This window comes from Triplophysa dalaica, chromosome 13 (genome assembly GCF_015846415.1).
Source record: "Triplophysa dalaica isolate WHDGS20190420 chromosome 13, ASM1584641v1, whole genome shotgun sequence".
In the NCBI taxonomy this organism is placed as follows: Eukaryota; Metazoa; Chordata; class Actinopteri; order Cypriniformes; family Nemacheilidae; genus Triplophysa; species Triplophysa dalaica.
Genome location: NC_079554.1, coordinates 10,507,679 through 10,530,788, shown reverse-complemented (window position 1 = coordinate 10,530,788; position 23,110 = coordinate 10,507,679). Strand labels below are relative to the sequence as shown.

The following is a 23,110-nucleotide window of genomic DNA, read 5'->3' as shown; positions in this document are numbered from 1 at the left end:
TACCCCCTAGTGTATCCGCTCAGAGAGAATGGGGGTGATGCCGGCATAGAACAACAGGCAGAAAGCCACATTAGAAGGGTCATTCCAAGCTGTCTATGTTGTACAGCGAAGGGGAGGGACGGTACAGAAGAGACAACAGATTTACCAGCAGCCCTGGGCGGTATTGAGCAAATAAGAGAAGGGAACACTGTGGAGCCAAAGTATTATTCTTACCAGGGGTGAGGGTTGCAGTCATTGGTGTCTGCGAGGAATAAAAAGATAAAAAAAAGAAAAGAGAAACATGTCAGTCAGCATTAAACCTCTGCGTTTTGATCGTAAGTAAACAAACACTTTTATGGATGATGTCTGCATTCCAGCTGTGTGCAGACGGGAAGTGTGAATGGGCAAAATGACTCACTCTGAGTGCAGGTGGGTCCTTCCCAGCCGTCTTTACAGATGCAGGTGAACGTGTCGCCACCACCCACACACGTTCCTCCGTTCACGCAAGGACTGGAAGCACATGTGCTGTTCTTTGCTGAAGGAGATAGATGAGAAAAGATACAGAGAGTGAGACGGTCGGGAAAACCCGTAATCCAGTTTAAAGAAGAGAAAGTCTGCTCACCCGTGTTGCATGTGCTCCCACCCCATCCGGGTGGGCAGGAGCAGCGGAAACTGTCTCCGTGGTCATAACAGGTCCCTCCATTACTGCACGTGCTGGCATCACATTGACTTTCACCTGCACGTAAACATCGAAACGTTTGAAAGTCAATTCACACATGCAGCAAGTCCGTACTAGATATCAAAGGAAGGTATAAACTCACGCGAATGGCAGGTCTTGCCCTTCCATCCGTTGCCGCATTCACAGTAAAAGTCATTTACCAGGTCCACACAGTGGCCGCCGTTCTTACAGGGGCTCCGACCGCACTCGTTCACATCTGAGCGTGAGAAAGAAAGGTAAGAGAGACGGTATAGAGAAGTTCAAGAGGAGGGTGAAGGTGAGACACTCACTGAGCTCGCAGAGTTCTCCTTCCCAGCCGTCTGGACAGAAGCACTGGAAAGAACTGATCCCGTCGATGCAGGTACCTCCATTCTGACATGGGCTGTTCGCACAGTCATTGATATCTGTGTACGTGACATATAACATGAGATAAACTTTTATTATTCAACATCAAGATTTTACTACAAATATCATGGTTAAACCATGGTTACTATGGTAAATTTGTGGTTCCTATGTTTTTTTCAACAAATAAACCCAAACAACTATGGTTACTATAGTTAAACCATGTTGAATTTTTTGTAAGGGCTGCAACTTATCACCATTGTAATGACTTTGTTTTAAGTCGGTAGAACAAAAAATCAATTGAGAAAATATGAAATTTATGCATGTTTAATCATTAAAGTAAGAAAACAATACATCATTTTTAATCAGTTGTTAGCATAAATAAAATATCGTTGTGCATAAATTGTAAACCGTCATACGGTCAGAAACATATAACACGAAGCCGTAAAGAGATATGTATAAACAGAAAGGACGACTCACTCTCGTGGCAGTAGGTTCCGGTGAAGCCGGACTCACACGTGCAGGTGAAGTTGCCGCCGGGCTGGCTGATACATCGGCCATGAGGACCACAAACATTAGAATTGATCTGTCGAACACCCCCATCAGAGCTGTTACTCGCCACGGCAATCGTACAGCTGTCAATCACTAAGAAAACAAGCGGGAAATCAATCATTCACCCAATGACAAACAGATTCATACGCAACTTTTTTAAACCAATATCTTGCCAAAATATAGGGTATCTAAAAGTAAGCCAGTCTTTGTTGAGTAAAGGCTGTACCTTGGCAAGGGGCGGTCTTGCAGTGGTCCTTGCGGTTTTCACAGGTCTTGCCCTCGTAATCTTCAGGACAGGCGCAGTAGAAATCGCCGGGCAAGCCGTAGCATAATGCTTTATTCTGACACGGGTTCGACTCACAGGGGCTTGGGTGAGTCTCCAACTTAAAACAGTAAAAAACAAGAGAGAGATTGGGTGAGTGAATGAGTTAGGTCTTTGGTTTTTAAGTCCAATCCTCTTAAACTGTAGAGATAAACAGTCAGGTAAGCTGTGGAAGGCTCCCATAAGCATACAGCTAATGCAGAAGCACCATTATACTCACACAAGAGACCAATCAAAACAAACTGCAAAGCTAAATTTAGCTCATCCTTCCTCTCTTACTGAACATAGTCAACTGGGACGAGGAACACTTTTGCACATCTAGTTCTTCCTCTGCCTTGCCCTTGTTCTTTTAAATGTTAAACTTGTTAAACTTTGACTGGCATACAATGCTTAATTGTTTAGTAACAATGCTTCATATTAGATGTTACTAATGTATTTATTCCAAGATTTTCAGCACCAATATTCTAGTAAAACAGTTCAACTTTAAAGAAACCCTGAATTTCAGAAATTTCTACTGACTTTGGCTTTAAAAACAGCACGTGCTTGAGCTAAAGCAACAAGTTGGTGTGAAACCTGATGATCCATGATGAATAACATTTAGAATTCAAACTTTCCACACATAATGTAATTACTCACAATTTGTAATACCATGATACAAAATGTGGTGGTAGGAATTTTTTAGGGGAAAAACGCAATAAGTCATAATACATTATGTAAAACTTTCAAAAACTGCATAAATTGTGACAGTTCAGCTGACAATTTTGTTTAAATATTAAACTAATTTAACCAAAATAATTGTATTCTTACAATTACTATACAATTCATTTCAACCGCTCAAATTAAAGTGAGTTCCATGACCTCCTCAGTACCCCCCCTTTTCCCATCTTTCCTCACATATTCCTCTTTTGGCGAAACGACCTCTCTACAGTACACATCATCCCAGCTGCCATGTAAGGTGTTGGTTCCGACCGTAAGCAGTCTCTAGCTTTATGCTGGCCATGTCTGCTCAATTATTTAAAATACATAAAGACACTATATACTGGAAGCTAAAGAGCATATAGGTGGAAGCGTTGCAAGAGACCTGTAGACCAGTCTTTGATCATCATTTATTGGATCTACTTAATAGTGGTATCAAAAATCTACACCTTGTTTTTAGAAAAGCGAGTCTTGGTCTTGAGACTAAAAATGACCATTGGACCGCAGAGAGATGTTAAATTGACTGTTTGCATTCTAAAGCATCTAGATGAATCTGATCCTAACTAAAGCATCTAAGATTCTGAGTCAATATCAACATAATACTACACGGAAAACAGGCTTACAGATCAAAACCTTCCCCATATATACTCTACATTCTCCAAGACTGTAGACGTTACTGTCTTGTGTGGCATGCCAGGCATGAATATATCGTAAAAAAAAAATCAAGGCCTTCTTTTCCCGGGCTGAATTGTTGGCAGGCAGCCAGGACGCCAAGAGAAGTGTTGCCTCATTCACTACAGCTTATTTTTAGTCGGCATGGTAAACCGAGACTGGCTCAACACCAGTGTCCAGAACATCTATGGAAGTCCATCTTTAGCCTGCCGCTGGACTAACACTGGCTGCAGACCAGCGATAATGACCACAAGAAAAAATAACCTCTGCCCTCCTCCCAATCCCTACTCTAGTTACCGTGGCACACCTGTGGCCGAATAACAGGATTGATCTGCCCTACACCAGGGCTTTAAACACACATGCACGCTATGGCGAGGGAGGGTGGGGGGTTTGGTTAAAGACTGATTTAGTCATGACAATGAGCAATGAGGTGCAAGGAGAACATGAATGAAGGAGTGACACAGTAGTAAACCAACGGCTGAATTCTAGGAAAAATTTGGACTATAAATGGCTTTCCGAACAGGGCGTTTGCACACGAAATTTGAGCTACGGTGCTCATACCCACTGTCCTCTTCCTACACCATTAATTCCAAACCGAAGTACTCCAGAAGGTACTTCAGCAGGTCCAAGATGATCCTTGGAAAGGAATATCTTTCTGTATCGCTCTCTCTGTTTAATACAAACAATTTCTGACTCCAAAGATTGCGATTTTAAATACTGTGAAACAAAACTAAATTGTTATAAATATTTAATGCATTTAGCTCCTTTATGAGGAAATCTATTATGATATTGTTTGAAAGGATCGCAGGTCTTGTTTGTGTTCATGAAGAGATACACGATACCGAAAAGGCACACACGCTTCTGGATATATTTATATATACTATAAATAAAAGCCTAAGTCAACATCAACAAATCCAGGCGCAAAACATGCCCTTATTTTGAGGGGAAAAAATTAAAAAAGTAAAGATTCTTACCTCACAGAGCATCCCTTCGTAGTTTGCAGGGCATTCGCACACGAAGCTGTCTAAAATCACATGGCAACGGCCGCCGTTCTGGCATGGCTCGCTGGCACATTTGTTCCTCGAGACCTCGCAGTGTAAGCCCACAAAACCATGAGGACACTGACAGTGGTAACCTCCGTGCACCAGCTCCTGCAAAAACGATAAGCATTTAAAGGAACCTTTCACTCGGAGATGAAAATTCTGTCTATTTACTCGCCCTCAAGTTCTTCCAAACCTGTTTAATGCCTTTGTTCTGATGAACAAAGAGAAAGATATTTGAAAAAAGGCTTGTAACCAAACAGTTCTTGGCCACCATTGACTACCATAACAGTAAAATAATGTTCTTTTGACTACCATTGCAATTGTCCTACTATGGTAGTCAATGGTGGCCAGGAACTGTTTGGTTATAAGCATTCTTCAAAATATCTTTCTCCGTGTGTACAGATTTGGAACAACTCGAGGGCGAGTAAATAAAGCCAGAATTGTTATTATGGGGTAAACTGTCCCTTTAATAGCATAATCAAGAATCAATGCTAAAGAAGAATAAGAGCAGTTTCAGATGTTGAGATCTTGTACCTTGCATGTGGCTCCATTCTGGCACTGTCCATGGCAGCCGTTTAAATCTGCAGTCACGGGCGAAGTAAAGCAGACAATTAATCAATGGCTAAGTGGAAGAACAGCAGTCAAGAACAGCTGAAGATACAATTAACTGGCATTAGATGAGCTCTGTAAGTGTGCTGAAGGTGGAAAGGTTAGTTTAATCAACAAAACAAGGAAAGAGACCCAGCATGCAACAGTAGCCTAAGACAGTGTACAGAAGCCCACAGGGTATCAAGTGGCCGAGAAGGAAAACTGGTTGTGCTGAAAGATGGAGTAAGGAAGCGGAGAGTAGCATGAGAAGATACTGACTGATGTCACAGTTCTGTCCGGCCCATCCTTGAAAGCAGTCACAGTGATATCCACCAATCATGTTTTTGCAAGAGTGAGCTTTAACACAAGGCTTCCCCACACATTCATTTGCATCTGTGAAAGTCAGGGAGAGAGAGTTTTTGGTAGGTTCGGTTGATTTTCCAAGGGATGGGAGACCAAAGAAAGAAAGCAAGAGAGGGCCAGAGGAATCGGAGATCTTGTTTTGTAACCCCACCACCATTAAGCCCAATGAAAAGAGCGTTGGCTTGAAATTCTAACAGTCACACAGATGCCAGTTTGCTTCACTTCCGCGTGCTGATCGATTACAGCTAAACCCTGGACCTGCTCATCTCACCTTTATTAGCTGATGGGGGGTAAATATTGATAACCTCACAACACTGGTATTGGTACCAAAATCCCCAAATTGATATTTATAAATCCCCGCTGAATCCCACCCCCTTTGGTTGAACCCAGCAGGTGCCACGGCACTTCAAGGGACAACGGCCCTTACGACTTGCCATAACAAAAACTGGTGCTTATTAGGCGTTTAAAAATTCATCAGAGGCCCCTAGTGAGGTACGCTCCGCTCTCCAGCACACCTGTCCTCTGGGAAACATTACACCCCATAGCTCGGGCCTTGCTCTTGTGGATGAAACCCAAGCCGGAGGCTAAGGTTCGAAGCGTAAGACGAGCAGCCCGACTCCTGTTCCCACCCCACGCTTGTTTACAGGTCACAATCCACTTCCTTTCACATTCATCACTTCCCCTGACAAGAGCCGAGGACTATTACTAGCAGAAGGGCGATGGAAAAACAACACACCGATACTTTGGCGCCTGCAATGGGCTATCTGATCTAGTTGTTAAGCCAGGTCTAAGGTAATCCGGGCATGCTTCATATGCATATACTGTATAGTATATAACCAAAACATGCAGTGTTGACTTGTTTCAAGACACATAGCGTATTTATAACAAACACACAACATATCAACCATTTGGACGCACACTTGACCGTTTTTCAATAAACAGCAATTAAAAAATGAATATGAGTAGATGGAAGGAACATTAATACAGCGAGCGAGGATCTAAATCTTACCGATTTTACAAGTTTTCCCGACCCACTGAGGAGGACAGACGCACTCGAAGCCATTGGATAAATCGATACAAGTTCCACCTTGTGCACACGGGCTGGAGGCGCATTCATCCATGTCTACAATTAAATCAACAGAACACAAAAAAATCATGTCACACATTTACACTATATTACCTAATACTGTTACACATAAAAGTATACATTTTGTGAAAAAGCACTTGACTATTTGCAAAACGAAACAGCTTTCGTGAGGTCTACAAGAATGGATTTCCGTTACATCTACATAACATTCAAACTGGACAATTTTACACCCAGCCTTGGTGTGGGAGCTGTTCACCACCCACCACAAATACAAGATAGCTTATCAGACCTTCAACACCGGTTTAATATGATAAAAAGGCTCATTTATAAGATAAAGAGGAAAGAAAAGATAAAAATAAAGAATCTATAGTAGATTAAACAATATTGTTGATTTTAACTGGTATGCTAAGATTATCGATTATTGAACTTCATGTATTCATCCTACATGGGTTTCTCGTCTAAGAACATCAAACTGAGATTTTCTGCAAACTGTAGATAAGAACTCAACTATTACTGTATATAGCATTCGCGTGTTTCCTTGCAAACATGTAGCAAATCTGTTCAACGTTCGCAAAAACAAATGCGAAATAGGAGCATTTCCATCAAGTTCTTCATGCCGATGACAGTGTTGGAAACCTAGTAACCAACAGTAAATAAAACATGACTGGAAACAGTTACAACATATTTTTTGTGGAGACGTCGAATATTGTGGATATAATGTTCGCTATGTCAGAATTCGGTAAATGTGTTTCCATCTCCCATAATTCGCAATATCTCTTCTTTGCAGAAACCGCCTCAAGTAAGCGCGAAAACAAATAAATTTTTCGTCACAATGTACCGTTTCCATCACTGATCTCTGATGTGTGACATTTAACCGGTTTATTAGCAATAAACACTTTTCTAAGAAACTTCACTTAAAACTTTTATTATGATATGATACGTTTCATAATTTGTCTTCCACTATGTCGGTTCAGTTGTTTTGGAGGGCCATGCCTAACGTATCCGTAAACCCAGTATTAATATAAAAACAGCCAAAACAATGGTAAAGCCGATTATATTACCGGAGGGGAAAAACAAGAGTGTGTCAGGGTGTTTAATAGAGCAGTCTTTGGCGACCTGTATTATATCAAACTCTAATCGTGTTACAGGAGTAAAGACAGATTAGCTGCTATTACAGTCTATATCTCTACAGCTTCCAAACAGGCACAAAAACTGAGGAGCGTCCAAAATTTGGGAGAAACAGTGAAACAGAAACAGGTGATATTCCTCCCTCCTGTAGTCTTACACATATTGTATTGTTACAGATGAGTGGGGTGCGTAAAGGGTCAGACATGGAAGTGATGAAGAAAGAGGTGGGGAGGACCTTTATAGGGAAAATGGGTTGGGAAAGGGGTGTGCGGCTTTCCAAATTCCGGCAGGGGACCCTGTTGTTGCTATGACTATGGAAACACAGCCCCATATGTGTGGTGGAGGACGAGGGAGATGCAATGTGGAGGGATTAATAAATAGTGTGAGAAATATCCAAATAAAAAAAAACACTGGATGTGAGAAATACAGGCACATTTGCAACAGACGAATATTGAGCTCTGTTGTGCCAAAGCGGGACGGTTCATGTGCAGAGAGGAGTAGTCCAAAACACACTCTGTTCTGGATTTGTGAAGCCAAATGCTGGTTTAAAGTGAAGGCAGATTATGTAAATCCCCCGTCTCCATGATCGGTATCACCAGGGTATAATCCAGGCCCCTTTAAGAGTTCAGCTCTGTGCCATCCAAAGGGACCCCGCTGTGTTGCCAAAATCCAGGATTGGCTTTCCTTACACCTGACACATCTCAGCATGAGAACCGGGCGGGGGGCCGACCGGCCACTGCATCTGGACACATGTTGGTGGAAGGGGCCGAGGGGGGTGTGTGTGTTCTAGAAACTAGGTTTTCAGGCCACGTGGACTGGTTATGAGCAATGGCGGGGAAAATAAATGTTTTCAAACCTTTAGCACAGGTGGGACCCTCCCAGCCCGGTGGACACCGACACTCAAATCCTGAGGAGACTTCATGACACGTGCCTCCGTTTGCACAAGGGTTGGATACACAGGCATGCTCAGCTGCAAAAACACAATTGTATGTCAAATACAAACACATTTCTTACGAGAGAACCTTTCAAATTCAATTCTGTCATCATTTTTCTACCCTCATGTAATTTCTCCTCATGTATTTAGACTTGCTATTTTGAAACACAATAGAAGATATTTTAAGAAATGGTTTTGTGTCCATACAATGGAAGTCAATGGGGGGCCAATGTTGTTTAGTTACAAACTTTCATCAACACATCTCCTTTAGTGTTCTTCAAAAGAAAGAAAGTCATTCGGGTTTGAAATGACATGAGAGGGAGCAAATGATGACAAAAATGTTCATTTTTGGGGGAATTGTCGCTTTATTGCTCACCATTATGAGATAACCTAGACATTTCCATTAATGTTGCATCAAATAAATATGTAGCTCTTTCAATCCATCCTCATACTCTTACCTTTTTCACAGTTCTTTCCGGAGTACCCTTCAGGACAGGCACAGTTATATTCACCCGGCTCGGAGTTCATGCAGGTACCTCCGTTGACACAGGGGTGGTGCGTGCCACAGTAGTTCAGATCTACGAGAACACGAAAACTACGATGACTTCATATCAAACAAAGTGAATTTCGCTCATGGGCTATTTCTTGGAGCAATGCCACCCGAGTATCTCCCCCAAGAATCAAATTTTTACAGCTGTTAACATTTGCACTTCAGGTGCAAACAGGTGACAAACCACTGAGGGCTCCCAGCATGCCTTGTAAGGCGAGGCCGTGCACATAAAAGCTGGTGAATAAATAAAGAGGACCGTAGGCACCTCTCGGCTTCTTCTCATTCTTAACAACCTTCCAGGATGCACGCCGACCGACGGATCGGGTATCTGAGCTCCACTCCAATCACAACCGCTATATCCAGTGAGTGCATGTTTGCGCGTACACTATGTCACATGACACACTGTGCTGACATCGCAGCCAACAAATCAGCCCAGCGTAAGATGCCGTAATTCTGTTTAACACGATGATATGAATCCACCGCTCTGGCACCTCCACGGGCTTAGGCAATAACACGACCATCATTTATCCAGATCCGTTGCGGACCACTTTATGGGTCAATTCCAGGTTGACCTCCATTTTTCCAAAATAACTAGGTCAAATGCGGAGCGACGCTGCGAGACCCTTACCTTTATTGCACATAAGACCGCCCCAGTTTTTCTTGCAGGCGCACTGCCACGGAATGACGCATGTCCCGTGTACGCAGCCGGGGTGTGGCACACACTCGTCGCAGAACTGGCCCTGCCATCCGATGTTGCACCTGAAAAATAGAACAAGCATGCTATAACTTTAACGGCTGGAGCAACAAGCCCGTGACATCTTAATGACAGACAGTAACAAACATATAGCCTGCACATCGCCGAGCCGACACCTAATCTTAGGACGGGTAGGCATTCCGGGGTGACAAAGGTTAAGAACACTTTCACAACCGTGCGCCACTTCCCCCGCGGGCGGTTTAGTTGGCGCACGTAGAAATGCTGGTGATGGGTTAACTAATCATTGCTTTACAGCAGCGCTCCGCTATTCCAAGGACAGTGGTGTTCACTCCGCCACACCCCCCACCCAGCTGTCTTGTCATTTCTGAGCAGGCTATTTTAAGACAGCTTTCCTGCAGAAGAGGTATGGGCTGACTCCAGCTGCCGAGCGGAGAGACGCTGTCTGCATATCTTTATCTCGGTGTCTTGAAGAGAGAGAGAAAGCAAAACAGTGCAGAACTAACCCAGTACGTCTTCTCCAAAAAACCTGTACGTCTATTATTGAGGTGGTCCCATGGTATCAGATCAAAATAACGTTCTTTGCAATATACTATGCCCTTGTGTAGCTTACCCATAAAAAATGGGTTTTACAAAGTCCTTCCAGAAACACCATAGTACATGTCTAATAATGTTACGTTGTAGTTGATATGATTTGAAATGCAAACAATGCATTTATAACCAAGAAACACCACAATCTTTTAGCCTAGGACAATAAATTGAAAGAAAATTAGAGTAAAACATGTTTATACGAAGAATTTTGCGAATTAAATCTAGCTTTAGCTTATATTATATATAAAACCTCATAAATTCTCTGCATGGTGGCATCAATTCAACTACACTCAAATGAGATCTCAGGGCCAGCCCCTTTGGGCACAGATCTAGAGGCTATTTCAGAGGCTGTAATATTTACACCGGAGCTTACACAGCCTCGTGCTGCCCAGAAACAACCTTTGCTAGTATGAAAGAGCATGTAGGCAGTAGAGTGTGTGGGGAGAGTCTGAACCCTGCCTGTGCATGGGGGCGTTCAGCTCCGTCGAGCACTGCCAAACATAAGCATGCTCACTAACTCTCTGCAAAGAGAAAGTCACGTAGGATGCATTCACTATGTGTGCTAGGACATGTCCACTACAGCTATGGAAAACACCTTAGACCTCAAGCATTAGCAAAGTTCTGTTACTTTGTTTCACATTTGTTTACAGAGGCCACAAAAAAGATTTAGGTAGACCGAACGTGGAAAAAAATGAGGCTCAAGTTTTTCTTATCATTTTTTGTGGCCGATAATATCAGGATCGTCCGATGTAGGTTCAGTTTAGCGATCAGTTCAGTAGAATGACCAATCATTCGTTTTTTAAAGGAACAGTTCACCTACATAATGAAAAATCTGTCATCATTTACTCACCGGTAATGACAGAATTTTCATTTTGAAGTTGAACTATTCGGGACCCACTGGTGCCAGTATTGGTTAAATATGATGCAACACCTCATTCTCCAACCTCTTCCTTCCCCGGAACCATCAAGCAAGTGACGTCAGGGAAACGAATCACTGCATCCTGAAGAAGAGCGACGGTCACAGATGTCTACAAATTCTCCAACACTACTTATTGGCCTTTTTTACCCCCCCATCTTGGAGAATTTGGCTCTTCTACTGACTAAACCCAACAGATTTCAAAGAAGGTGAAATAAATTAAAGCATCTGCACTTTAAAAACAGTGTTGAACAGTTGGGATTTTTTTGGAGGGGATCCTGAGTGAATTGTTGTCAAAAGATTCCAGTCTCTCATCAACATCTACAGTGACTTCCTGGTTTACACCTCTTGATTCATTCTTTCCCTGCCATTAAAATAGGCATTCGAATCATTTGGCATGAAACAGAGATGTTTTAAGGCATTTCTCGTGCCAAATGCTAAGAGCTTTTCCTGTGGCAAAGCAGGCTGCGTTAAGCTACAGGAAGAGACTGAATGGGAAACGTCATGTAGGACCGTGAGGTGGATTCCCAGCTGAGGTCCAGCACAGGAAGTGTTACAGCTTCCTGAGACAGTCGGAGCAAAATCCAAACATTCCATTCGCTTTAATTATCATCTGATGATAACTCTGAGAGGCAGCATTTGAAACCCATGGCATGCTGGGACAGCACCAGAGCCTCTGCCAGGGAACGCTGCATTGGGTAACCATACAAATAGTTTAAACTTACATCCTGTAAGCAATAGTTTCTAACTAGATTTTTATATTTCAACATTTAGATTTGGGTTCTTCATCACAATAGCAGCTAGTGTTGTGGGTGTCAGCTAATGCATTTACATGCAGTTGCTAAGGCGTTTCTAGGCAATTGCTACGTGGTTGCTACGGTTTTCTAAGTGGTTGCCCAAGTCTCTAAAATGTGGTCCCTTGATATGTCTCCTCAACAGTCTATGCTATTTTATGGCCAGTTATAAAACAAAACTCAACAAGCTGCACAATTTCAGATATTACTATAGGTTTGATATCACAGTTAAAAAAACTTAAAGGGATAGTTCACCCAAATAACGATTCTGTCATTATTTACTCAACCAAGGGTTGTTCCAAACCGGTATACATTTCTTTGTTCTGCTGATCTCCAAGGAAGATATTTGGAAGAATGCCAGAAACCAAACAGATCATTTACCATCATAGTAGAGAAACTAATTACTATGGGAGTCAATGTGGATTAGATCTGTTTGGTTACTGACATTCTTCCAAATAGCCTCCTTTGTGCTTAGCAGAACAAAGAAATGTATAGATGTATACAGGTTATGACTAAGTATTCTTGCCTTAGCAGTTACCGCTTAATACAAAGTTCTATCAAACACTAAAGTCTAATTTGTTAATTTATTCACAACTTCAAAACCCTCCTGAGAAAACATAGCGTGATAAAGGAAAACACATAAAAACAGCTTGCACAAACAACGGCTTCGGTGCACTAATTACTTAATGTTGAGGTAAACAAATGAAAAGACCTTATCAGCATGAACACATTTGGCCCAACTGAAACTAAGGAGTCATCTTAGCCTGACCAACCGAGCATGAAATGATGCTCGAGCACTTACTTGCATTCTCCAGGTTCCATACAGCCTCCGTGAATGAGATTACAGCCCTGCTTGCAGATTGCTGAGGGAGGGCAGAGAGCAAGAGGGAGAGAGACAGAGGTCAGTCTTGTTTGTTTTTGTTGCCTTACAAGTGTGACAAGATAAATTCACTCTTCTCGCTGTGACAAGACAACTTTATGGCCCAAATCCACACACAGACATTTGCCCCTGGTATCCACCCCCAGTTCCACCCACTTACTCGTACCCTTGCTCTGTAGAATAGCAGATGGTGATTTAGTGCCTTTTAGATGATATATACACACATACACAGACAATGTTGGCACAGAGGTCTCTAGGTTGTTTAAAACGCACGTCCGAAGCAGTTAAAGACACCAAAACCCCACCATCACTTAAATTAATTGAGCTAATGGAAAGTGTGACTCCAGGAGGCTAGAGGTGTTGTTTACAACCCAATCTCACCTCTACGCAAAGGACCAAAGATCACGGGACTGTGAAAACACCTGATAGCAGCAGGTCCCTTTACAAGGTGGTAGAGTGCAAGAAAGAACAGGATTCTTCTCTCTGAATTTTTTATGCAAGTGCATTTCAGGCAGTTCCCTGGGAATCAATGCCTGGTGTTTTTAGCACTATGCTCTTTTAAGCTACAGAAAACGAAAGACGCTTGTAGGCATTAGCCAATTGGCGAATTTGATTCTAAAATGATTTAAATTATATTAGCAAGGACATCAGCATTGAGTGCAACATCACTTACCCGTCCTGCATTGCTCTCCCATCCAGCCTTCTAGACACACAATATTCCCGGATGGATCGCAGCGGAAGTGGCCGAAGTAATCATCGCGTGGCCGGCAAAGCTTGTTGCACTGACTGCCGTAGTAATTCTCGTCACATTTGACCCTGATGCGATACTCGATGTGGGCCGTGATACCAGGGTGCTGGATGGACTGCCACTGGTCTCCAGGGTTCACCATGCTGGCATGTATGGCACGTTCAATCAAATTCTCCTCACCTGCTTGGAAAAATGATAATAAATATTATATAATAATATTTATTAATAAATATATAATAATACATATATAATTATAATAAATATATAATAATAAACACAAATTATATTTCTTAGACAAGTCGATAACTAAACAACGGCGGTACCCATTTACTTCTATTCGATGGACACAAAACAAATACAAATCAATGGTTAATGCCGTTGTTCGATTACCAATATTTTTTCAAAATATCTTATTTGTGTTCTGCTCATACAGAAAGTCATACAGGTTTGAAATGAGAAAAGGGTGAGAAAAGGTTACATTCATTTTCATATTTGGGCGAATTTTCCCTTTAATGTGTGGAACTGGGGCCAGATTGTTAGCAGTGAAAAAACTATATTTCAAAGGCTTTTTGAGGCGAGACGTTGCATTCAAAAATGTACAAATTAAATAGCTCAAGGTTAAAACTACTTTAAGCAATTTGCACAAGCAAGCAACACCTACATAACCTTCAAAAAATGAACAAATCCAGTTCTTACAGTAAAGTGTCAGATCAGAGAGAAGACTGTAAGTATCAGTGCTGTTTCTAGGGAGATTTAGGCAAGAAGAAGCAACTGGTCTCCATATCTAACAAATTTCATCTTGGACTTGGATCCCATCCTATCCCAGATTACCAGGCCACAAACCCTCAACAAATGTCCCTCCTGCTAGCAAGAGCGGTTAGCGGCCACATTAACAGTTCCATTTTCCCAAGCTTTCCCAGCCCTCTGCAAAGAAAGCAATCTTTATCGCAATGGGATCGGAGACGGCGAACAATCGCGGTGGAAATGGGGGGCCTGCGATTTCCTCTGTCCTGACGCGTCGAGCGTCCACGTCTCTCACACAAGCAGAGCACATACACACGCCTTCCTCTCCGTCCTCTGACAATGTGGACCGAATTAAGCAACAAAAACAGAAATAGCCCTGGCGCTTCCAGATAAAGAACAATGGAGCAAGCTTTGCCGGGCTGTTCTGCCCAATGTCTAAACACCGGGCAGTCCAGAGCCCTTCCTGCAGAGTAAACACAATGCTACAGGACCTTTCCTGGGGATTGCGGGGACCTACAATGCACACGTACACATACCATCGGTAAAGCATGCAAGGTTATTGATAATGTTCAGTCTGTCTATTCTCTTAATGAGTCATAAACAACGGCCCAAATCTTAGAACACATTGGAACAAAACGAGGTTCAACAAGGGAAAGACATGAAGCCGTGCAGAGTAAACTTTAAGCTAAAAGCAAAACAGGGTAATCTTTTTTTTCTCTTGGGTGTCTGACTGACAGCAGGGGCGGCGTGGAGACGTGTCCGGTTTAAGAAAAGAGGTAGAGCAGCTTTGGGTGTTCACACAATGCATACTAAATGAAAAGCATCAAATAGAAAGAGGATGAGGTACCAGCAGATTTTTTAATTGTGTTCTTTGCCAATCGTGGCAGGAGTACAGACTGCAGATCACATCAGAAAGACCATGGCAACGTTCTCTCTCTATGTCAAGATCATTAACGTCTGGCACACCTCTCTACAATGGGAATGAGTGATAAATGAAGCCACTGTTTCGAACAGATCCTTGCCAAACCACTGAGAGCGAATCAATTGTGACTTTTGTCAACGACAATTTCTATTGTCATTTTTTAAATCTGACAATATATAGTATACAATAAGGTAAAGTTGGCAGGAAGCAAAAGTTTCGATGATCTTGAACGGCATTTGGAATTGGAAAAAATGTAGGGTAGGACTTTATCACTTCATTTGGGAATTGATTGAACTATTGGAAGTCTGGAATTGTTGGAACTGCCTGACCATTAGACAGTCAAAATAGTACAACCCTAACGCCAAAACAAGACATGACGAAAAAAGTTGTTGTCACGGAATATCTAACGAGGTAAAATAGGCCCCAAGTCACTCAAAATGCACTCTTGACAGGCAACCTCTATAGACAAGAGCATTACAAGGCACTTGGCTTACTGCGGTCAGTCAAGCAAGCGTCCCTTGGCCATTCTTTTAAGCTCAAGTGTACGCTAAAGCGAAAACGAAAAACAGGACGTAATGACTTCAAGCGGAATGAGAAGCTTTGTGTTTGCATCAGGAGTTTTACAGACGCTGGGATATACAGTTATTCCACCGATCACATCCTCAGATCAAAAGCTCTAGGTCTCTAATAGTTTGCCAGCGTTCACCTTTCTTTCGCATACGTAAAATTCCTCCTCCTGACCCCTTTATACCGACAATTCTTAAAACCAGACAAAGGCGCCGGGGGAAAACAGGATACAGCTGCGGAATTATGGTGCCCATGTTGATTCCCTAAGATCCTAATATGCTGAAACCTCAAAGGAAGCTCCCCCTAAAACCAGAAGTTGGTGAATAACAGTTTTGAGCTCTTACATTTAAGAGGCTTCACTCAGTTTGAAGAGTGAAAAATTAAATACATTGCAACCACAGGAACAGAATGAACCAACAATAATTGAAGTTCTGATCGCTTAAAGAGCTAAACAAGAAAACACCCCAAAGTAAGGTTCCGTAAAATTAAACACTGACAATTTCGCTGACAATGTGGCGTTTTCTGTAATTGCATGTATGACTTTGAGGTTTCAGATGAGGGCTTATTAAGAAATCTTGGTAGACACACATGCATAAGCACGCACACTAAAGCACAAGACACAAGAGTGTACTTGTTTTAGCGTTGAGCCTTAAAATACATGTTTGTGTGAAGTTCCTTATAAGCACTCTTAAGAATTCTCTGGAAGCACAGGTACAGTTTCCTTTGTGGGATAGCAACAACTAATATATCTGTCAGACATTAATTAGCTACCATTCAGTTTGTGACCAATATCCACTGGCAATCACGCCTCCAACGCTATATATCAGCAGGCACATAAGAACTGAAAACTTTGATTTTCAATGCCCACATCCAGGTCCCTAAATAACCCCATCCATGCCCAATAAAACCAACAGAGCAGAATATAAACTTCTGATAAATTTCAAACCCCCCACCCCCCTAAACGTATGACACGTCAACAGACTGGCATTAATGCTTTCATCTCAAACTCCATACTATGAAGTCGTCCACATGAGGCTCTAAAACTACAATGCTCAGTGCCCATCATAAGCATTAAATCCAACTCAGAGATGCTACAGCAGCCTACAGCAATGAATCATCTATGAAATAATGTGGAATAGACTCACTGTTCTGATTGGTGGTGTTGTCCCAGTCCCAGGCTTCCAAGATGAGTGTGTATGAACGCTGTAGGGGAGAAAAAAAGAGATTAATATTTTGGAGACTCAGAGAAAACATAGAGATAAAAAAACACGACATATTGGGGATCTCACAATATAACGATTAGGCAATAATCGAGATATTAAAAACTATAATGATCAATATTGTGTTAATTCTACAAACTCACTCAGTCTCTGCTTCCCTATATTCCTATTGTAAGTGTTATACCGTGACCAGACCACAAATACCAGAGGTTGCATTAACCGAAAATTCTTCATCATCGACATTTTTTTATACCAGTGACGGAAATATCTGAAGGCTATCCATCATTTTGACGGATTACAATGAAGGAAGTTTGTAATTCCCCTTTTTGTCGAGTTGGTAGCAGAACGTGATTGTATGGACGTGTACGTTTCCAATTCATTAGGCTACTAATAAACTCCTTGTCTATTCAGGGAAACCCAAGCGGGATCAGCGGAGACTCGCGGTGAGTAGCCGAGCCATATGAGCCAGGGGCGTGTAAACACTTCACAGTCTAATTTGTTTCGCAATAGTTTCAAAACAAACTTAAAATCTTATTGCACTTTTTATAATAACACTGCGATCTCTAACGTTGTTTGTGGATCTGATTCTTTAATTTTTCTTATTTGTCAAGCAACCCGCTCTTATAAAACTACGAATAAATAACACAAGTTACGCTCTCCGATTGAGTCACGTAATCAGACCCTCTTGTCGCGTGCTTTCATACACACAGGTGTTAACAAACCAGTGGTGCGATGTTTACATACTTTTTTCCTTTAGAGAGTCATTTTGGATAAACCTTAACTTTCAGTGAGCGAAAAAATGTCTGCGTCTTTTCTGTTCATGACCTAATAAAAGCTTAAAGTTACTTGTAAGTGAGTGAATGAATGATTACAAAACAGCGTGTACTGTCATTGTTACTGACTGGCTGTATGAACATTTGTCTGTAATAAGTATTTTATGTCTGACAAAAGAAACGTTAAATAAGTAAATGATGTCGGCTTTATTGGGTACTATACAGTAAGTTCAAAGAACGCGTACTTCGCGATGACGTCACAAACATGCTAATTAGCACAATGGTCAACATTTACCATAAAAAAATTATGACAGATTTATTACGAGCCTTTTGCGTCAAAATGACGGACAATGAAAAAGTCTTGCGCTACCTCTGTAAATACAATTATACACACAATAAGCTAAATTAAATTATTTGAAATTTGACCAATAAAATTATTTACTAGACATTTCAATAGATGTTGTTATTTTATTGTGTAGCCGTGAGAACCATGTAATGAAAATCTGATATCATGATCTGATAAGGATTTTTGGGCGATTGCTGCTGCTAGGATGTTTTGGGTTGTTGCTAAATGGCCGAATTTAAAAGATCACATCCTAAGTTCATTCTTATCGAATACAGTCGGTGTACAAACACTTTACAAAGTTAATGAAAGATGCGAAAGTTTAAACACAATCAATGCTGAACAAATCAATATTGTTTGGATAAAAGCAAAAATCTAACCCTGTTTCATGCATTCTGGCAATGAGTGCGCACATGCTTTAGTTCCACCCTCCCCCCCACGCGTCGTATGTTTTCGGAAATAATCGTCTTTTATAAATGTGATCAAACTAAAGATTCTACGGCTATTTGAAGGGTACGATACTATTCTGCAAGTACTCAAGATTAACATCAGATATGCTGAAATTGTCTGAGTTACTGCCACTTTAATGCTAAATAAATAAATGTAAAATGGCCAAGAGGCTTTAGAGTCCTCCCTCAATACAGCGGGGTTTACAAGAGTTGAGTTAAGTTACAACATGAGATTTTCTGCCACACCTTAGATGATCACCCTAAATTTGGAAACATTCTTGATACTCTTCTGACATCAGAGACGTGATCTACTAAATGTCACTTACAGTTCCAGCCTGACCAGGTCATTACAATCTTTCATCAAATCAATAAACAGGCCAGTAAAGCAGGGTAACTTATAACGTAAGATAAAATGACAAGAAGGGAGTAAATAAAAAGTAAAAATGTAAAGTGATTTGGAGTTGACAAGCTGAATTTGTAGTGTATCATGTATGAGCACCAATTTTATTGAACAGTTGACAAAACACGCTAGACAGAACAAATAAACACAATCTCCAAGTTCTATAAACACGATATCCAGAGGTGGAGTGAGAAAGGGGGCGGAGTCAGACAACGTGAACACAGTTCGGGGGGTGGTCCCGGGCCGGTCTGGTTTGCTGGATGCAGTCAGGGATTAGAAGCAGCACCATGTCTGTCTGGATGCACTGGGGTGGGTGTGGGGTCCGTTCTACTCTGCCGCAGCCACATATCAATGCAGACATACAACAGATGCGTCTTAAAAAGATGGATTATTTGACATGGACGTGGTTCATCCCACGACATGCTGCAAGGCTTCTGACCTCTCCTCCCATCCCCCAACACAGGGGGCTTCCACTGTGTTTATGTGTGCACGAGAGTATTAGTGGGGTCTCGTGGCATCTGTGTGGACGTTTGCACGTATCTACTTAAAGTGGGTGTGTGCACGCGTATCCGTACATGTGGATTTGGTCCAATGCTCCATCTCTAAATGAATGCCGGATTGATCCGGTTGGCTACGCTCTTGGGTATCAGAGACGAGCCATGTAACCAAACGGAGAAGTCAGAATGTCACGGTGTGCGTGAAAGACAGAAACACGGCAGTACGGGGACAGTCCTGTTCCCACACACTCGGTCTCTGATTAGGTGGATTATGTGACAGCTGCCCAAAGGGCTAGATGCGGATCAGGCCTAGTGGGGGAGGTGACCAGTGAACAAAGACCTCCATCTAAACCCTGTCACAGAGAGTCACCATTAACCTGAGTCTCGTGATGCTCCAAGGACATTCCTCCAGCCACACACATCGTCCTGTTCAGTGCAGACTCTATAACCTCCCCTAAAAACCGCAACAATTGCACACAAACGCGCACCCCAGCTCTCATGGAGATGCGCTTTGCAGTGGTAGCAAAGTATAACTCTGCGCTCCTTATCACGGACTACTTTTGCTGATAATGGGGATTATTTATAAAGGGGCCTGCAAACAAGGTCATGCAGGCTGCCTGGCACCAACATATTTACAGGCGGTTACGGGTCACACATTTTAAGTGCACCTCTTTCATGCCCACCAAAGCAATGTCCTTTAATACTCAACTAAAGGAAACCTTTAAGCGATCCCCTATTTGTTTTAGATTGGGTATCTTAGGGTTCACCCAAATTCAACTTCAGTTATTTATTTACTCTCATGTCATTCGAACCTGTATATGACTTTTCAGATATTTTGAGAAATGTCTCCGTGGTTTTGTGTCCATACAATGGATGTCAATGGGGACCAATGTGGTTTGGTAACCGACGTTCTTCAAAAAAAGATTTTGTGTTCGGCAAGCGGAAGAAAGTCATACAGGTTTAAATATCGCTTTAAAGTGATACTTCACACAAAAATGAAAAAATACAAATCTGTTATCATTTATTCACCTTCGAGTTGTTCCAAATGTGTATAAATTTCTTTGTTCCGATGAACCAAGAGAAAGATTTTTGGAATAACGCTTAAAACCAAACAGATCACAACACCCATTGACTCCCATAGTAGGAAAAATTACATTTTGAAGAATGTAGGACAGCAAACAGTTCTGGGGCACTTTCGACTACCATTGTTTTTTCCTACTATGGTAGTCAGTGGGTGTTGATATCTGTTTGGTTTTAAGCATTACTTTCTCTGTGCTCATCAGAACAAAGAAATGTATACGGATTTGGAACAACTCGAGGTGAGTAAATGAAGACAGAATTTTCGTTTTTGGTTGAAGTATCCCTTTAAGCATGTAAACAACCTGTGTGTGTGCGTTGTACAATAAGGTGGGTGTCTAGCTGGGTGGTGGCGGGAGTCACAGGTGCAGGTTCCCACAGTCAGTGGATGAAGCAGTTTAAAGAGGGGCAGGGCTGAAATTAAAGGGGGCTGTGGTGAGAGAGGCTGAGAATGACCCTGGAGACCTTTCATCAGGCTTCTCATCAGCTTCAAAAGGCTCCCACGCTGCAGGTTTAACTGGCGACGGTGCATACACGCAATCTACTGCAACGCTCTGACACATTCACACGCTCAATGTGATTGTTTTAGTATGCAACGGTTGTAACAATGTTAACTTTAGACAAGCGATCACATGACCGGACGATATCACGATCACCTTGCTAAGAGGGCAAAGTGTTTTCCACCAGCGCTATTGTTGTAGATGTCATGAACAAGTGATGTCCAGTTAAGGATGCCTCACCATGACGAACCATAAAGGTCATCGTGACTGTTAAGTGTGAGGTGAAGCGGTCAAAGAGTTTTCACACGCCTTATCTAAAGCACTTGCCCTTCCTCAAGGATAGAGAGCCAGCGAGACGGCAGAGAACTGGAAAACTGAACCTGGTTTACGGAAGAGAGACATGGAGCCAGTGTGAATATTGAAAAATAGGTCTCCGTTCCCCTGTGACTTTGGTGAGGGTAGTTCACTGCGTGCTCATTGCTTTTGAGAAAGGAACTTTGAAGAGACACCTGCCTAGAAGATTCTCTCCACACCCTCTCAGCCAACCGACATTTTACCAGGAGTTCATGTCTGCAGGTGAGCTTGGAGGCAAATGTAGAAAAACATGTTTGTGAGAAAGATGTTTGTGAGAAAGATGTTGAGGAAAAGCTAAATTCCAAATAATTTGCATCATAATGAAACGCTGCATTCAAACACATGCAAAACTCAGCTCTCAAAGTATCAACACACGACACGTCCCACAAGTTCTGCCACACACTTTGATTGATTGTCGTCAGGGGACCTGCAGGTCATTTATTCAGTTCACAGAAAGCAACGGGAACATATAATCTCCATTAATCTCATGCGACAATTCGAACCTTTGACTGACAGAGATTCGGGCTTAAAAGGGGATGGAGAGGCTGTGAACATCACTGACCACAACCTTCAATTACCACAAAATGTGAGACAACACCAGGTCAATTACAAACCACTGAATGGCTGTTTTGTATTATCAGGATGGTTGCCTGTTCATTCCTGTTGGTTTATGCATCAAAAGTGTCTTCAAGAATTCGCAACACAAAAAAAATGTATATGTTTGGAATGACTGGATAACTTAAATGTGATGTTGAAATTAAATCCAAATCAAAGTATTAATTCCTCAATTAACTAGATGGAAGTCGTATGGCAAACAAACAATTTGTACTGCCAGAAATTATATATATGATGATAAATTATGACCAATCGGAAAGCCAATGGGCAATTCCAAGCAAATGTCAAATGCCAATAATTTATTTATTTATCGAATAGTTAAATTAAATTTTGCATGGTCAGATAAGTCCTGCTTTCAGCATTGTCACACCCGTAACTGTACATATTCCTTATACATGGGCACATGAAATATTAAAATATAATAACAATTTTTTGAACGAGCCATCCCTTCTCCATATGTTGGTATTATTGCTTATGGTTTATGCATTATAATTCACCGAAATCCCACCAAGTATGTCATCTCTCAAAAACTATGTCCGTTTTTGTCACATCCATAACACATGTTTATTTCTCTTTTATTATAGAAAACTGCGCATAGACTGATATTCTTCTGATGTTCAGACTCTATCGACAGGGGTTCTGTAAAATATAAACATGTGTTTCAATATACTGATAACATATACGTTCTCTAAGAGTGTGTGTCACATCCACAATGCAAAATGTCACATCCATAACACTGAAATTTCCCCAATAAAAGAACACACACACATACATCAACTTATTATGACAATCGAACCACAGTACAAATTCAGCCGCTGTGTTCTGCCCCAGGGTCCCTTTGCATAGGTCTGATCACAAATGAGAGCACTTTGTTCTCACCGGTGCTCTAGGCGATCAACAGTGTGATGTCAACCACCCAACCCAACATGACAAGGTCATGTTTGTGTCAACCGAGTCTAGACTTGGTAGACTGAGGCTGTGGATTTTAGGGGGCGTTTGCAAGGTCCAGTCACCTCGTATCACACCCTCAGTGG

At 41.8% G+C, this 23,110-nt stretch overlaps 1 protein-coding gene across 4 annotated transcripts in view; it reads right to left on the bottom strand.

The window, feature by feature from the left end:
• jag2b (jagged canonical Notch ligand 2b) overlaps positions 1-23,110 on the bottom strand; it is a 40,606-nt gene that overhangs the window by 6,190 nt on the left and 11,306 nt on the right. Inside the window, exons 3-19 of one of the 4 annotated variants that reach the window (XM_056764429.1) lie at positions 16,994-17,051; positions 13,541-13,798; positions 12,790-12,850; positions 9,603-9,733; positions 8,883-9,002; positions 8,347-8,460; positions 6,285-6,398; positions 5,192-5,305; positions 4,859-4,905; positions 4,256-4,432; positions 1,818-1,974; positions 1,520-1,684; positions 988-1,101; positions 801-914; positions 602-715; positions 398-514; positions 214-241 (exon numbers count right to left, since the gene is read on the bottom strand). In XM_056764429.1, the coding sequence (XP_056620407.1) occupies positions 214-241; positions 398-514; positions 602-715; positions 801-914; positions 988-1,101; positions 1,520-1,684; positions 1,818-1,974; positions 4,256-4,432; positions 4,859-4,905; positions 5,192-5,305; positions 6,285-6,398; positions 8,347-8,460; positions 8,883-9,002; positions 9,603-9,733; positions 12,790-12,850; positions 13,541-13,798; positions 16,994-17,051 (2,003 nt within the window). The remainder of the gene's footprint in view (positions 1-213; positions 242-397; positions 515-601; positions 716-800; positions 915-987; positions 1,102-1,519; positions 1,685-1,817; positions 1,975-4,255; positions 4,433-4,858; positions 4,906-5,191; positions 5,306-6,284; positions 6,399-8,346; positions 8,461-8,882; positions 9,003-9,602; positions 9,734-12,789; positions 12,851-13,540; positions 13,799-16,993; positions 17,052-23,110) is intronic. The other 3 variants (XM_056764430.1, XM_056764431.1, XM_056764432.1) reach the window with 3 other exon arrangements.